Source organism: Tachypleus tridentatus, chromosome 6 (assembly GCF_004210375.1).
Source record: "Tachypleus tridentatus isolate NWPU-2018 chromosome 6, ASM421037v1, whole genome shotgun sequence".
Lineage (NCBI taxonomy): Eukaryota > Metazoa > Arthropoda > Merostomata > Xiphosura > Limulidae > Tachypleus > Tachypleus tridentatus.
This window is the reverse complement of record NC_134830.1, coordinates 106,592,746-106,609,865: the sequence shown is the minus strand read 5'-3', so window position 1 is coordinate 106,609,865 and position 17,120 is coordinate 106,592,746. Positions and strand designations below refer to the sequence as shown.

The 17,120-nt window shown below is 34.2% G+C and overlaps 1 protein-coding gene across 5 annotated transcripts in view; it reads right to left on the bottom strand.

Annotated features, from left to right (window-relative positions):
• Nucleotides 1-17,120, bottom strand: part of LOC143253250 (MLX-interacting protein-like) — a 77,185-nt gene that overhangs the window by 23,066 nt on the left and 36,999 nt on the right. For 4 of the 5 annotated variants that reach the window (XM_076506797.1, XM_076506798.1, XM_076506801.1 and 1 more), the window contains 4 exons: nucleotides 14,463-15,308; nucleotides 11,215-11,521; nucleotides 6,468-6,628; nucleotides 1,247-1,358 (listed from right to left, as the gene is read on the bottom strand). In XM_076506797.1, coding sequence (XP_076362912.1) covers nucleotides 1,247-1,358; nucleotides 6,468-6,628; nucleotides 11,215-11,521; nucleotides 14,463-15,308 — 1,426 coding nt within the window. The remainder of the gene's footprint in view (nucleotides 1-1,246; nucleotides 1,359-6,467; nucleotides 6,629-11,214; nucleotides 11,522-14,462; nucleotides 15,309-17,120) is intronic. The other variant, XM_076506799.1, reaches the window with a different exon arrangement.

Here is a 17,120-nt window from a genome sequence, read left to right as displayed (position 1 = left end):
TCATCATCTCATCGCTTCCATGGGCAGGAGATGCCAAGCAGTTATTGATACTCACAGGAGCATACTCGTTATTGACGTTGAGTGACGTTAAACTTCATCTAGTGAGCGTGGACTTTGCCTTTGCAGACTTTGGATGTTCAGCAGTGAATGTGCAAAGTTTCACACATGTCACACAGAACTACCCGGAATAAACTTGTTAACAATTTGTCTCATATTTTGCCTTTTGCGTTTCTTTTTTTGAAGAGTGTATATATATATATACATGTGTGTGTGTGTGTGCACACCCACGTTTTCTTATAACAAAACCACATCGAGCTACCTGCCGAGTCCACAGAACCCATGACTTACCAAGTACACTACATTGAGAGTGATTTTTCTACAGGTTGTTGATGTGAAACCTGTGGTTTCTGTTGAGTTCAAGCTGATGTAGTTTGATGTAGATAACTTCTTTTATTTCTTTCCAACAGCAAGTTTAGTCCCAAATTGTATGTTGAGCCCAATTTATATGTCTCATTTTGTAATTACACTCAACCTAGGTTGATTAATCTGGACATGTTTATCTAGTCTCCTTTTCTTTCAATAGGCAGTTGCAGTCCATTAAAGTTCTCAAACCTACTATTTCAACTCTACCTAAAGTTTCACTGAAACACAAGTTTATCAACAGCTTTAAAGCCATCATTTTGTATTTTATATTTTGTATTCTCCAAACTGCTGCTATGGGTATTAAAACTTTAATTACAATAAAGTATAGAACAACATTTCGACCTTCTTAAGTCATCTTCAGGTTAACAAAAAAAGTTTGCAACTGATCATTGCCAGGCACATCATAGGGACAAGTGTAAATAAAACTAAGAAACGTAAACCAAAAAATTATCAACAGAAGAAATGACATTTATTTCATCCAACAAAAGCTATCTCAATAATACATTACTACTTCAAGTGGGTTTCTCACAATCATGAATTATTTTGTATTTTGTTTATTTGTGTTTGGCTAAACCATTTAATAAATCTAATGCAATCTTTCTTCAAGATTCACTGAATTGCTGTGAAAATAAATTTATTTTATTTACAATAAAAAAACAGAATAAATTACACTGCTACAATACATACATACTGTTTATATTTACTATACACTTTTAACAATGATGGTTATTTTATTAGACAAAGATTCTCACTTTAAAATATAGGAGAAAGGTTTTATGAGCTAATGTTAAACCAACAGTCTGAAAGAAAGTTTTAAACTTACTGCTGACATGAATAGAAGACTGTGGTAGTTTACTCGTAACTGGCTGACCAATTAAAGCTTGACTAGCTGCTCCAACAAGCAAGTTACGTTGAAAGTCACTTACAGAAGTCACCTGTAATGTTTGGGATATTGTGATCAATCTGGAAAACATGCAAAGCTTCTTATGGATTTTAGTTTAGTCTTCTGTCTTCCAAATAAATTTATCACTAATAATAATAACATCAATAAGAGGAGTACAAATCTGTTCAAAGAAAAAGATTTACATATAGCTGTTGTCGCCATCATATAAATGTAATTTTTTTTTTAGCATTCTCTATCAGCCTAGTTGCACCGATCACTGATAACATACCTTTTCATTACCATTCTCTATCATTCTAGCTGCACTAACCACAGCTGACAAACCCTTTTTTACTATACCCTGTAATATAATGTCAGCTGCAATGACTAGAACTGGTGTATTTCAAAAACGCAGTTCTTAGCTGGTTAATTTGACCAGCAATTAGGAACATATTTATCCATTTTCAATCTATATCATCTCAAAGTATATAAAACCCAATTACTAAATTCAGCTGAAATGCAAAATGATCTCATACCATTTGCAAATGTGTCATGTCATATCAAATCATCCAAGGTGCTGCAGGTGACCCACACAGAATGCCTTGAAAAAAATTCACATGTGCTCATCTACCCATATAATGAAAAATTGCCAAATATTAGATCAATATCTCTAATAGTTTATGATTTACAGCCCTGTAAAATTTAATTACTTTTTTGTTATTTTTGGTAAATTCATTTTTGAGCAACTTTGGTTGCTTGAAGCCAGGTGGTAGAAGGCTGAAATTTGCCACACTGACCGAATTAATCCCACAGACATCAAAAATGATCTCAAACCAAGTTTCCCTCTCTTGGGATTTGCATAGTGAGGCTGTAAAATCACCTGAAAACCCTAAATTGTAAAAAACATTGGTTTATTTAATAAGCCATAGCTCTAAGACTTAATATGATACAAAGCTGAATTTTGTTTTCAAATTTCCTATAACATATCAGTTGATAAATCAGCAATTGTTGTAATTAAATGTCTGTTAGATCTCCCATAATAAAAATTTAGCTACATGCAACTTTTTATGATTTAGCTAAAAATAGCCCTACTTCAGGCCACAGTTTGACCGTGTCACCAATTATTCAGCCTTTTCAGATTTTTACCATATATTCTTACATCTCTGAATATGATCTACAAAAAAAATCAAGATGGTGTTCAACCTACTTTTTGAGTTATAATTTTTTAAAGTATCCTCTGACCATAAGTTTTTTTATTTTTAAAAAATTCAGTTAAGGCGTGTTACTGTGTGGAAATATATCCACACAATTTTGAAAAATACCTGTCAGAATGTTATGAATCCCACTGAAATATTCTAACCAGTCTTTCAAAATGCTAAATAATGAAGTTGTAAGAAACAAGAAAGAATTAATTCATTTCTGAACAAGTTTATTGGCATACCTAGTTAGATCACATGGCAATGCAAATATATTGTGTATGCATTACAGTTATGCAGATATGGCTGATTTTAAGATTCATAATATAATAAATACAAAGGTAAATCAGACACAAAAAGCACAATGCTACAACAGGGGGCTAACAGAGAAAGATTATAGTCACACCAATCTGAAATAATCGTGACAATGCAATATTTCAAAAACTGCTTTGGAGATAAATTAGCCTTAACAACATCAAATAAACATTGCTTTGTTCAGACAGCTTGAATAAATTTCTGAATTTTGAGTTTGATTATGTTGAGATCACTTTGACATAGAACATAGTGGCGAGCACTACTGCCTTGCACGGTAGGTGCACTTATCAGACAAAGAATATGTTGGAAAGGAGGAATCCAGCTTTCATCTTTACATGACCTTGCAGGCCACAAGAACAGTTCATTTTTTGATTTCTTCATAAATAACACCAACACATCAGAATGTTCATCTGATCTATCTTTTATGTTTCCCACATACCATTCATGATCGTATATGTATGCCACATATTTCCCAGCTGATAATTGTCATTGCTATCACTAGACCCTATTTGAGCTGCTGCAGCATCACTTTAACTGCTACTACCAACAGTTACAACTGTGTACACATCATCATCTGATAGCCTTCTCATATACAATTTGTTGGTAGAGTGGGGAATAAAGCTATGATGTGACCTAATACCTGCCAGAGTTTTGCATTTTTCAAAGCACTCAAGTAGATCAAACTTTACACAATTCTGCAGGACTGATTCCTGATTGACAAGAAAGAACTGAATACCCTGAATGTGGTCCTTTGCCCAATGGTACATATCAGAGACTCTTAAAATTTGATTATTTATAGGCAAATGAAAGCTTGCACGAGCCACCAGGCTCTTCACCATACCCCCAACTCCATCACATGCCACCATAACTGGTGGCAAAAAAATGCCATTCAGCAGACAACTGATAATCTTCAAAATGGTAGCAAGGTTTTGCAAGATTTTTTAAGTTCTTGGATTGTGAAGCTGTATCATCGCTGAAATAAATGATCTTTCCTGTGTTTGGATATTTCTGTTTAATGTGGCTTAGTTCTGTGGTAATAAAAGCATGAACAGTTACTGTGTCGTGTTTCAGACAATCTGACAGAACACACATGCTAACAACACTGATATCTTGAGATCATGTTCAGAGATGTATGGTAAAGGTTGATTAGAATATTTCAATGGGATTCATAAATCTTTTTAAAATTGTATGGATATATTTGCACACAATAACACACCTGAACTGAAGTTTTTTTTCAAGTAAAAAACGTATGGTCAGAGGATACTTTAAAAAAATTATAACTCAAGAAGTAGGTTGAACACCATCCTGATTTTTTTTGTAGATCATATTCATAGATGTTATAATATATGGTAAAAATCTGAAAAGACTGAATAACTGGTAACATGGTCAAACTGTGGCCTGAAGTAGGGCTACTTTTAGCTAAATCATAAAAAGTTGCATGCAACTAAATTTTTTTACAGGAGATCTAATAGACTTTTAATCACAACAATTGCTGATTTATCAACTGATATGTTATAGGAAATTTAGAAAACACATTCAGCTTTATATCATATTAAGTCTTAGAGCTATGGCTTATTACATAAACCAATGTTTTTTATGATTTAGGGTTCTCAGGTGATTTTACATTCTCACTATGAATATCCTAAGAGAGATAAACTTGGTTTGAGACCATTTTTGAATTCTGTGAGATTAATTCAGTCAGCCTTTTACCACTATTACTCTTGCAAATTTAAGCAGCCAAAGTTGCCCAAAAATGAATTCACCAAAAATAAAAAAAACATAATTAAAGTTTACAGGGTTGTAAATCAGAAACTATTAGAGATATTGATCTACTCTTTGGCAATTTTTGATCATATGAAAGGTATTCTGAGGGGGTCACCTGGAACATTTTCCAAAATCTAAATGATTTGACATGGAATGACCCAAATGCAAAATGTCGTAAAACAAATACAATGTATATCAAGATCAATAATCATAATTAGAGATTCCTGACACTGCTGACCAAAATCTTAAGGCCAATGAACATAAAGAAAAAATTTGCATTTTGCGTTGTTAGACTCAACCATTTATTTGAGTAGAGCTTCAAAAGATGAAAATAAGAAAATAAAAAATAAAAATAAAAACCTTTCTTAGCATTTAATAGGGAAAATGTAAACACTATGAAATTAGCCTAAATACAAGCTGGTCAAGAATTTAAGACCATACCAAAAAGAAGTCCTAAATAGGGTAGGAAATGCCGAACAAGAGGGCTCAGTAGTGAGCTGCACAGCCGTCATTGGGAATAACTTCAAACATTCGCTTTTACATGGTCATTATAAGCGCTTGCAGAAGGCTGGCTAGAATATTATTCCAAGTGGTGAAGATGGCTTCACGAAGAACATGCACTGTTTGGAATTGACGTCCATTTCTGTAGACTTCCTTTGCCATCCACCCCCAAACATTTTCAATGCAGTTCTGTTTGGGCGAACACACTGTATGGTCCAAAAGAATCATGTTATTTGCCATGAAAAAGTCCTTTGTCCTGCAGGCATTGTGGATTGCAGCATTGTCCTGCTGACAGATCCAGTCATTTCCACACAAGCAAGGGCCTTCAGTCAATAAGGATGCTCTCTCCAACATGCCAATGTAGCCAGCTGCTGTTTGATGCCCTTGTATAACCTGAAGCTCCATTGTTCCATGGAAGGAGAAAGCACCTCAGGTCATGATGGAATCTCCTCCACTGTGTCGTGTAGAAAATGTCTCCAGTAAGATATCCTTATCGTGCTAGTAATGTTGGAAGCCATCTGGACCATCCAGGTTAAATTTTTTCTCATTAGAGAACAAAACCTTCATCCACTTTTCTATGTCTCATGTTTGGTGCTTCTCAGCAAAGTTTAACCGAGCTGTTTCATGGTGTGGAAAGAGGCATGGCACTTGAAGACATTTACAGTTTGTAAAGCCTTTTTCTCTCATAGATGCTGTCCTATTGTTCTTGAGCTACATTCTGTGTCCGTAAGGGCCTTAATCTGGTTTGACAATCAGCTGATGTCTTGCCAGACAACCCATCGAATCCTCCTGCTCAACGCGGGTGAAATTTTCTTGGGCCAACCACTACAAATTCTCGTTCTGTATCCCTCAAGGTCTTTTAAGAAATTTGGAACAGCAGTTTTACTACACCCAATCTCCCCAACAATGGCACGTTGAGAGAGACCTTGCTTTTGAAGCTCGACAATTCTGCCACATTCAAACTCTGTCAATTTTTAGCCTTTACCATGTTTTTACTCAATGTAACACAGGAGATGTCAGTGGGAGATGTTGACAATGCTAATGCTTGAACACAAAAGACTAAATTTCATTATGTGTTTACCGATTAACACTTCGTTTCAGTATGTTTCAGTCTTAAACTTTTTGCCAGCTAGTATTTAGGCTAATTTCATAGTGTTTACATTTTCCCTATTAAATGCTAAAAAGTTTTTTATTTCTATATTTCCTTTTCTTATTTTCATCTTTTGAAGCTCAACGCAAATAAGTGGTTGAGTCTAACAACACAAAATGCATATTTTATCTTTATGTTCATTGGCTTTAAGATTTTGGCCAGCAGTGTATCTGCAAAACAAAAACTAACAGAACTTACTACTTTTAATATTACATTACATACAAAAAAAGTATTTTACCGCTGATAAGGGAACAGATGGTAAAATAAAAGCTTGTCGAGTAGCTGTAGTTGAACCACATCCTGTTGTTATTACTGCAATAGTTGGAACTGTACTTACAGTGGTCACATTCATAACTTTTTGTGGTTGGATTTGGCTTCCAACTAAAAACTTGCTAATACCTAAACAGATATATATTTTGGAAGTTGTGAAATATATGTGGAAAACTTTAATTCATGTTTTTTTCTAAAGTGCTTTAAAAAGTACAGAAAAATTACTTTAAGTGAGAAAAAACAAAAGGTAAATAACATAGTTAATTGCTAATCTGGCTTGTCTTAAGAAAGCATATATCATTTGAAGATTATTTCTTATGCAAGGTTAACTGAGAAGACAAAAGTGATTAAATGTGAGAAAAAAGTATAAAGCCATTTTGACTTCCAAAGTGCAAGAAAATATTATTAAAGAAACATAAGAATTCTCAGAAAAGGGTATCTCAGTTGTATCTAGAGTTCACATACATACACTAACTGGCTACTTTATTAAAACCTACACCTAATAACAAAATGGGCCACTTTTGCTAAATAACAGTCATGACATGATATATCATAGGATTCACAAGGTGTTGTAAGGTCTCTACAAAGATTCTTTCCCAAAAAGGTTGAGCATCTTCCATTCCAACAACCCAGGCAGGGCACGTGTGCAGACTCAGGATACAACCAACACCAGGCCACCCAGGAACCAGACATTTGATCAATGATAATAAGGTAGATTGCAAATGTGATGGGTCAACTCCAGTCCAATTATTTATTTGGTCCACAACAGGAGGATGTTGGCTGGTATAAGCCGATCAAACATCAGACTGCCTAGAAACTTATACTGATGCAACTGTAGAATGGGAGAAAGCCAGCCAGAGGGGAGAATTGCATGTGGTGTTTCATCCAGTCTAAAATCAGGTAGCATCAGGAATTTACCTTCCTGTTCATGGTAGGAAGAAAGTACTCACCACCTACATCAACAGAACACCTCTGCCCAATTCATAACTGAGTAGAAGCAGTTACATTCAAGAGGAAGCCTTCATGGTACACCACCCCAATGACTAGGAACTTTTAATTGTCAAGGACTTTTATACTTCCAGGAAACTAGGATGAACTACATGATGAAGTGATCATAGAAACACAAAACCATAACACAGTACAATGGGTGACCATAAAAACTATTTTTAAAAGTAAGCCAGTCCCCGGTTATTTAACTAGAACTGGCAATCCTGACACTGTTTCACTCATTATAGTTCATGAGTTCGTACAGGCCTTATTTATGAAACAAGATACAAAAGTAACTCTCTAATAGTCTTGTGGAATAAACCATCTCATCAGTGAGCATTATAGACCTGTAAAGTTAATAGTTCATATTTAAAGACAAGTTGTACCCGGACATGCATCACTCATCATTCAGTGAGATTCAGAGATGTAGAAACAGGCCACTGTAAAGGTAAGACATTCACAAAAAGAGAACTTACCCATTCCAGAACTGTAGAATGGCAACATGAAAAAGTTGATGTCTAGAAGAAGAAGAAATGAATAGAAAATGAAGAAAGTGTCTGACAAAAGTAAGTGAGGTAGTTCACATGTCAGTTGGCATGAAATCCTACAATGGATGATAGAAGTGAAAAGCCAGAGGAAGAGTAAGGAGTTTTATCTGGTGGAGAGACTTGAAGGAGTTGATTTGAATCTACATCCAATTAATCATAGGCTAACTGGATGATGTGTTTCAGCCACCCCTTGAGAGTAATAGGAGAAATATGATGGGAGATGTGAAATTTCAGTGAATGAATAAATGAAAGCATGAACCATGAACACTGGTAAGTAGCATAATTCCATCTTTATGAGTGGATATATGCCTCACTGCAGTAACTCCTTGGGAGGTAAAACCAGTAAGGATCTCCAACTCTGGGACAATTTTCAAATCCCTCTCAACAATAATTCTTCATGAGAAATTCAAAGTAGCATGGGGAAGTAACCTCAATGGGTATATCCCTAGTGGCCTTTGAATTCAAGAAAAGTGCACTGCGTTTTGAGGTAAATGTTTCCATTAAGTTGTCTCCAGAACATAGCTTCTTGACTAACTTAGGAGAGCCAGCAAGCTGAATAAAAAGGGAGACATTTGTCTTAAAGATTTGTTTGACAAACAATGATGTACAAGAAACTGAGGTACAGGTGTAAAAAGAGGTGGATGTTTCTGTTCAGTCTTTAAGACATGGTCATTTACTGATTACCTGTTTTTTTATTATTTTATTTTTATTTGGGTTTCGGGGAATTCATAATGAAAGAAGAAAGATTCAGTGCCCACTGTCTCAACCAACTATGGAGTTCTATAAGAGGACATACTACAATGCCAAACAAGAACACTGCAACAATACCAGGATTTTGTGAGCACTATACCCAAACACCAGCATCAGACATTATGTCCACAACACCAAATGAGAACACCCAACACTGGTATTTGGTTGACCCTCACCCAAAAGATCCAGCCAAATGGCCCAAATGAGGGGCCAACCCATGGCCACCCATCTACAGGAATTCAAGACTAAACTAGTGTGTTGGGGTTAGACCTCTCAACCACCAAGATCCTCTCCTTCCCTTCATGGGTTGCCATGCACAGCAAACACATGAGTGGACATTCAGATCCTAGAGGAAGTAAACTGGAAAGACAGAACCTTCTCTGGGAGGTCTCTTCACTACATACAGGCATCCACACTGACAAGGAGTGAAAAAAAAAATGAAGTGGATATGAGATGTGACTCCTCCAAGACAAACCAACCAACCCAGACATTCCACTTCCCAATGAAGGAGAAAAGGGTAGCTTTAGGAGAGTTGTATCAGAGTTCCTTAATTCCAACCCTGAATTGTGGAACCTTGGCTACCTGGTTGGGGACTGGTCTATTTTGATGAATACTCATAATTCTATTTCACCTTTGATATAAGAACTACATTGCAGAGCTTGTTCTGGATGTAGTGCATTTCCCCTACCCTTGTACCATTTCATCTTAGTACATTTCTGTTTTATAAAGATGCTTTCAGTATGAATGTAAAATATAGGCAGAATTAAAAATAAGGCTCAGGCTGCATAAAAAACTCCACCTCTTGTTGCACAAAAGCCATTACCTCCCAAAACAGAAAATGGCAAACCTAACCCCATTGTAACAGGTAGACTAGTATGAACAAAATTCTACTGTTTTACACTAGACAAAGTAGAAGTTGATGGCATTTAATATTTGTGAAATAATGTCTTAGTGGAAACTTGCACTGAAAAATGCCTAAATCTGAACAATCCACAAATAAAAATAAAAACAAACAAAAAATACATCATTACAAACAAGTACCAGATTGAGAAGAGATGATAATGCTCTACATTATAGAGCAGGGGTTCCCAACCTTTTGGCACTCGCGACTTGAAAATGTAATTGATGAAATAAAATTAATGTTATCCCAAGCTACTTCTAACAAGGCTACGCGACTCCCCTGCCAAGGCTTTGCGACCCCTTGGGGGGTCGTGACCCACCGGTTGGGAACCCCTGGTATAGAAGGAGCAAGCTACTTTAGGAGTATCACATTCATATTGGTGGAGAGTTGGAGCATGCTTATTTGCATGTGACAACATAGTGATACCACATATAAACATGTATGATGTTATAAAAAACATGAAGGTTCAAGAAGTCTTGATAGAAATAAAATAGACACCCTATAACCCAACTGCTTTCAAAAGGTGAACCTTTCTTCTTCAGAAACAAACTGGGAATCTGAAGAAGAAAAGTCCACCTTTCAAAAACTCTTGGGTTAGAGTTTCTATTTCATATATATATACATGATGTTTGATGAAATGGCTAATGGTGAGTAAAACATGTGCACACATAAGATACAAAAACTGAGGAAAGTTATTACGTGAGTAGAAGTAATGTATTGTATTGGAAATATGTCCCATGCCATAACTCCACCACCAGGGACTTGGACAGCTGGGAGCTTCTACCTCCTTCCACCCATGCAAAAATAGAGTAAAGCATGACTTGTTAGACTACACCACTTTTCACTAGTCCTCATTAGTCCAATGTCTTTCTTGCAAAACTCAAGGCATTTTTTCTTGTTTGTAACTGAAATCAGTGATTTACACAATGGTCTTCTACTACAAAAAATTTAGTCTTTGAAAAGTATGACTGTAGATTAATGTAGATCAACCTGCACTGAATGTCTGTCAGTTGGTCTATTGTTTGATGACTGTTGTACTTTATTATCTTGTGTAACTGCCTTTCTTCTCTTTCTGTCACTTCATGTTTACAGTCACAATTCTCTCTACCAGCAAACATTTTATTTACTCTTTGTCACTGATGATAAAAATGAATGATGAACATCTTGGAGCAACCTACAAATAAAACTGTCTTGGGTAGTACCTGCTTGACATGCATCCACTATCATGCAGTATTTTGAACACTGCAATATTGTTAGCTTTCTCCAAGTTTATAGAACTGCAGGGATCAACCTAATCTGCATCTACAGTTTGGGTAATATTCAAGTCTGAAAAGGTTACATAGATCCTAATAAAGCAGCTAGTGAACATGAATGTTTGAGACAAGTTGTTGTAACAGTTTTCATGAAAAAGTTAAAAAACATTATAGAACTACTGCAGAATTTAAGAAATACATCACCAACAAAATAAAAAAAGGGACACACATGTGAAATACTGTAACATCATTAAGATAAGTTTCTTGTTCTCAAACCTGAGCTTAAAAGCTTTGTTAGGTAAGCACTGCTTGATCCTGTGTTGGGTATGGCTTCTGTTGAAATGGAACCTCCACAGCTCAATTTGGCACTACTCTTTCTGAGTAGATGATCAGGGTTAGCTTTTGTGGTAAAGAATGTTGATGATGCAAGTAAATTTTGAGGGACTGCACAACATGTACTACTAAAAGTACCTGGTATTAAAACTTCAATATTATTTGTGGAAATTTTTTGTTCAGTTGTGGCTGGATTACTGATGGTGACAGGTGTTAAAGGGCGAAACTTGGAAAGCACCCGAGCATTCGACTGAAAAACAAAATAAAAAAATCAAATACATATTTACAAATAAATCATGTCTACTATTTTCAATAAACAGAAGGAATCAGTTTCATTACAAACACACCTGATACAACTTTGAAAAGTTCCAAACAACAGTGCACAGTTATTTTAAAAATTACTAATACCATGAAAGAGGAAAACACCCTGTGCTACTACTGCTTTGATAAAAATAATTTCTGAAGACATTTATGCTTAACTCTAAAATTAACAATACTTTTCAATAAATAGAGAAATACATTTCAACAGCTGATGTTATGAGAAAATTATTCACTCATTTTACATTGTTACACAAGCATATTAACAAAAATTAAAATACATCAAGTTTGTCTGTTACTAAAACTAAGGCTATCATAATGGGTTATCTGAGCTGTTCCCACCATATCGTTTAGCATTATAAGCCTTCTAAGTTACCACTTGGCCACCAGGGGACACATCATTGAAAATTAAGAAACATTTAGTGTCATTCATAATTACAAACTATTTTTAAAAGTTAGACCAAGTTTCACTGAGATAGTAAATTTGTAAAATTAATTACCCATATAAAAAGTCACATTCTTGCTACTTTATATCACAATAAATGAGATTTTAAAAAAATAAGGAAAAACAAATTATTCTCACAGCATTTATCATAAATAAACTTCATCTTTTTTCTTAACATGGTAATGCAATAAAACCATCTTGCCATTAACTCACTTATTTTAATAAGAACCTAGATTGTTTCAAAATAAACTTTGCAAAAGTTACTTTTCTATTGATTTATATGCAAGAAAATGCATAAGCTTCATCATCATAACTGGACATTATTTTGCATAACAAAAAATAAAGCTTTAAAGCAGTTATACATATTTTATTTCTTTATGTGAAATTATCAGGGTTTTACAAAAAAACTTTAAAAATTAATAACTGTTTTATTTTGTAAATTAGCATAAAGCTTGGTGGACAACCTTAAAAGAAATAATCAAACAAATGTAGAAAAATTAGGAAAAGTATGGGTGACAACAAACAAATGGAACTTTTACAAAATACTAAACATTATAATCAGCAAAAGGTTTTTTTTTTTCTTGTTATTAACTGTATCTTTAAATACTCATGAATATACAAACTTAAAGATATTTATGTTTTATTCTTTTAATGGCTTTTCACAGTAGTATTACACAGCTGAAAAATTATAAATGTATCAGTTATACCTTTGAATGTTTATTTATAAAGCATAAAATTTCATGATGCAACTTCATACAAAACACTAGGCATAAAATATGTTCATTATGTTTAAGTACAAAATCGGACAATAGGATATCAACACCATGAAAACAACTGGAACCAAACCAAATTTTAGTGGCATAAGCCCTCCAGCTTACTGCTGATCCACTGAGTGAGAAAATATTTTGTAAGAAACTGTTACAAGTTATTAATTCTCAAATTTAAAAGATGATTCCAAAATCCATTCATAATTTCATAATAAAATGGTTTGATAATTGTCAGTGACTAATATTTTGATTAAAATGTAAATGTTGTTTAAATTAAAGATATGTTTGTAGTTCTGCATGAAGCTATATAATGGGCTATCTTTGATGTGCCAACCATAAGACTTAGAACCTTACTTTTAGTATTATAAGCCCACAGACTTGTCACTGTGCCTGTGATGGCTTACATTAAAGTAACTTTACACATGTATGCATACTAATATATTACAAAAATCAATTTCTTGCTGAAATTACACACAAACACAGACATACATATAAAGAAAACACATTCCTAGCTAATAGCCAAGATTAGATAAATAAAGATAAATATCCAAACCCCTTGAATTATGCAAGTATTCAGGAAATTTCTAGATGATTCCTAATACATTTTAATGTCAGAAACAGTATTATACTAGCAGTCCTATACATGTAGTTACAAGAACAGCAATACAGTAACAATAACACACTGATAATACAATAGTGGTATTTAAAAACAACAATACAGGAGCAAAAATACTGAATTTACACTAACAATATTAGGAGGATAGTTACAATAAAAATATTAGAGCATAAATACCACATTGATAATTAAACTTACCAATATTAGAGAAACAATACAACAATCCTAGACCCATAATTACAAGATATAAACACCACATTAACAATCCTAAAGTATTAGTGCAACAACAATTGAATTACAGCAAATTATTGACTATATTTAGCTACACATTGAGCATAATTCTGTGATGATATCATCACTGTATTTCAATAGGGAAATCCTTCTCGTGCTTTGTTCAAAAACAACAAACTGCAGCATGTCTTGAAAGTGTAAGGGCAAACATTTTTTCTATCACCAAAGTAAATTTTCCATATTTCATGGATATTGTAAGATAAATTGTTTTTCATTCACTTTATTTGATAAATTTGTATTGCAGTCTATAAAATGTGGTTAGTATGATGTCAGAGCATACTGTAATTACAATCAAATGTTTACTATAAACAAGATTTTGTTGATATAAGTTACTTATTTGTCTTGCTCAACCAAGTGATTCACTCAACATCAAGACTGAAGCATAATGGATCACTTTCACATTTTACATATATTAATAAAAAAAATTGCCAGAACTCAGAAATAATTGAAGCCAATTTAAATGTTTGTCACTGAGAGTTGAAAAGTTACTTCAGGTGAAGAGAAAAAACCCAATCCACTGTGCCCCGTGTAGAACAATTAGAGCAACAATACCATACTATTTTAAATGTAGCTACAAAGAAAAGCATTACAGCAACAATACCATCCTAACAATCTTCTACTTTAGCTAGGAGAAAGAACATAAGAGGAACAACACCCTAAAAATGATACTTAGTTATAAGGAAAAGCATTCACAAATTTTCATCATGAAGACCAATTTTCAAATGATTAAGAGTAAACTTTTAACACAACTTACAGGTGGTTTTGGCACAGCAAATGGAGTTTTTTGTGTAATCTTTTCTAAAGTTTTTGTTCCACAAAAATCAGCTCTTTTCTGTTGTGGCTGCCATGTGCCAGCAAAAGAATGTCGTCTTGGTTGTACACAATCTTTACTGACAATTGTAGTTCTGATCGCTTGCATTTCCTCTGGACTACATACATCACTATACAATTTGTCGAGTACTCCAGTGCTAACAGACTGAGAATGTGAGTTGAAATCTTCTGTTAATACAGTCCACTTTTCACTAGGGGATTGCAAGATTGGGGGTGTCAATGTTTGATGGTTTTTCTCAATAGAGGGAAGGCTGAATACTGGCATTGTACAAACAGAGCTGTATGTAGAAGATGGAAGTTCTAACATTGGTACAGACTGTGTGACAGTATGGTGGCAGCTATAATCAAAAGAAAAAAGTCCTACTGTTGGTTGAGATGGAGTAGAGATATGTTGTTGATTGATATTAAAAGACTCAATAGTAGGAGACAAGTTAGAAAACTGTGTTTGAAGATGTGACTCAAGATTAGATCCATCAGTAGAGCCAAGCATAAGAGATAAATCTGTTCCTGTTCTAACAGCAGTTGAATTAGCAATATCAAATGAAGGAGAAGAAACTGCAACAGAAGTTTGATGATTTTGACAAGAGGAAGATAATAGTTCATGTCTGCTACAGGATTCATTATCTTGGATAAAACTATTTTCAAAAAATTCAAGTTGTGGAGCTATGGGATCTTGATGCTGCAGTTTTGAAGAAGGTAAATCATTGAAAGGAATATTTGAAACAGTACTGAAACCCTGGACATGCAAAGGTTCAGTGACAGATGGCACCTAAAAAAGAGAGGGAGAAAAAATCACAAAATCCAGACTATTCATTTCTATAATAAATTAACATAAAATACCAAGTAGAATTAATCAAGTACTATTCTACAATCTTTACAAAAATATAAAAATCTTATTCATATTTTATAGTATACACACACCATCTTAAACATAAAGAAATTACACAAAAAATGAAGAAAAATAATTGCAATCAACTGATGTGTATGCCTTTTACAAGCTAGCAGAAAATAATTAGAAATTAAATTGTTATGAGACATCACTGTCGTTTTTTAAACACTACATTCTTAATCTAGTACTTAGAAATTTTCAGGAATTAGAAAAGTGTATAATATGAGTACGGATTTGACAAATATGATACAGTTTGAATACCATTATTGTAATATACTCTTCTAATTTTTGAAAATCCCTAAGGGATTACACTAACAACACAATGTTTAAAAATGGAACAGGATAACATTAATGTCTATTAACAATTAAATTTGTGATAATTCTCTGCTGGTCTGTAAAAGGCATACACATTATAACAACTATTAGTGTGTCAACTGACTTATATAAACAGTGTTTAAACCACTGTTGCATTTGTTATATCCAAGCTGGCCTAAAGAACTCTGGATTAAGAAAATTGTCAACACTGGATACGGCAAAATATAGTATGGTTGGAATACTATTATTATGCACTCTTCTAATTCTTGAAAATCCCTAAGGAACAAGGTTAAGTATATAGTGTTTCAAAATGTACTGAGCCTAACATTAATGTCTTATGACAATTAAATTGGTAATTGTAATAAACTAGTTGTTTTGACATAATAAAATATTTTGATGCCAAAACAAGAGTCTGATACAGAATGCAACTGTTGATAACTAACAATGACTAAAATATAAAACATATGGTTATTAATCATTGCTGCTAGATAAGTATTCAAATAAAAAATATATGCTTGCTGTTTATTATCTTTACTGAACACTGGTTATGACGGATAATAGTGCTATAAATATCAATTACTCATTAATGTATACTTTCCAGCACCACTGCTAAAGAAACCAAACATCTATCATTATTTCTGTATTCTACATATATCAAACTGATTTAGAAACCAACTGTTGAATGAGTTGGCCAATAAGGAATAATCAGGAGTGGCTAATAGAAATCACCCAATGAAGTAAGTGGATTAGTGGGTACACACAAAGATACTCGTGTGACCAATCCTGGCTTAAGACACTGACTGTCAGAGCCTGGGTATGAGGTATAGGTGACCAAAAGAGACATAATATTGTGTTGAGGGCCAGAGTAAAGGCATCCACAAGAGGCACCAAAAATGATCTATGACCAGACTGAAAACACCTGGTATATTACATGCACTAAGACAATGTAATGTTCATGAGCCCAGTACAAGAGATCCAATGTCTGAAAACAAAGATTTCTGGACCAGATGACCCCTTGGTGGTTGATATGTGATACCACTGCAGAATTGTCAAAATGTACCATCATCAGACAATGTTGTGGGAGAAAGAGGAAGTGATGCAGTGCTTGACATACAGCTAGAAGTTCAAGAACATTGATATGCAAAGAGTATAGATCCACAGGCTAACAGTCCAAAGTCTCCTGGTGATTTATTCATTCCCCACATCCCTAAAAAGATGTAAATCTCAACACATGCCCTCCAAATTATGGGCTTTGTCTAACCACCACAGCAAACTGCCTCATAGACAAAAGGGATGGGAAATGGTAAAGGGTATCCTGAGCAAGGTTCCACTGATGGTGAAGCACCAGCTGAAGGGATCTCATATGGGCATAATCGA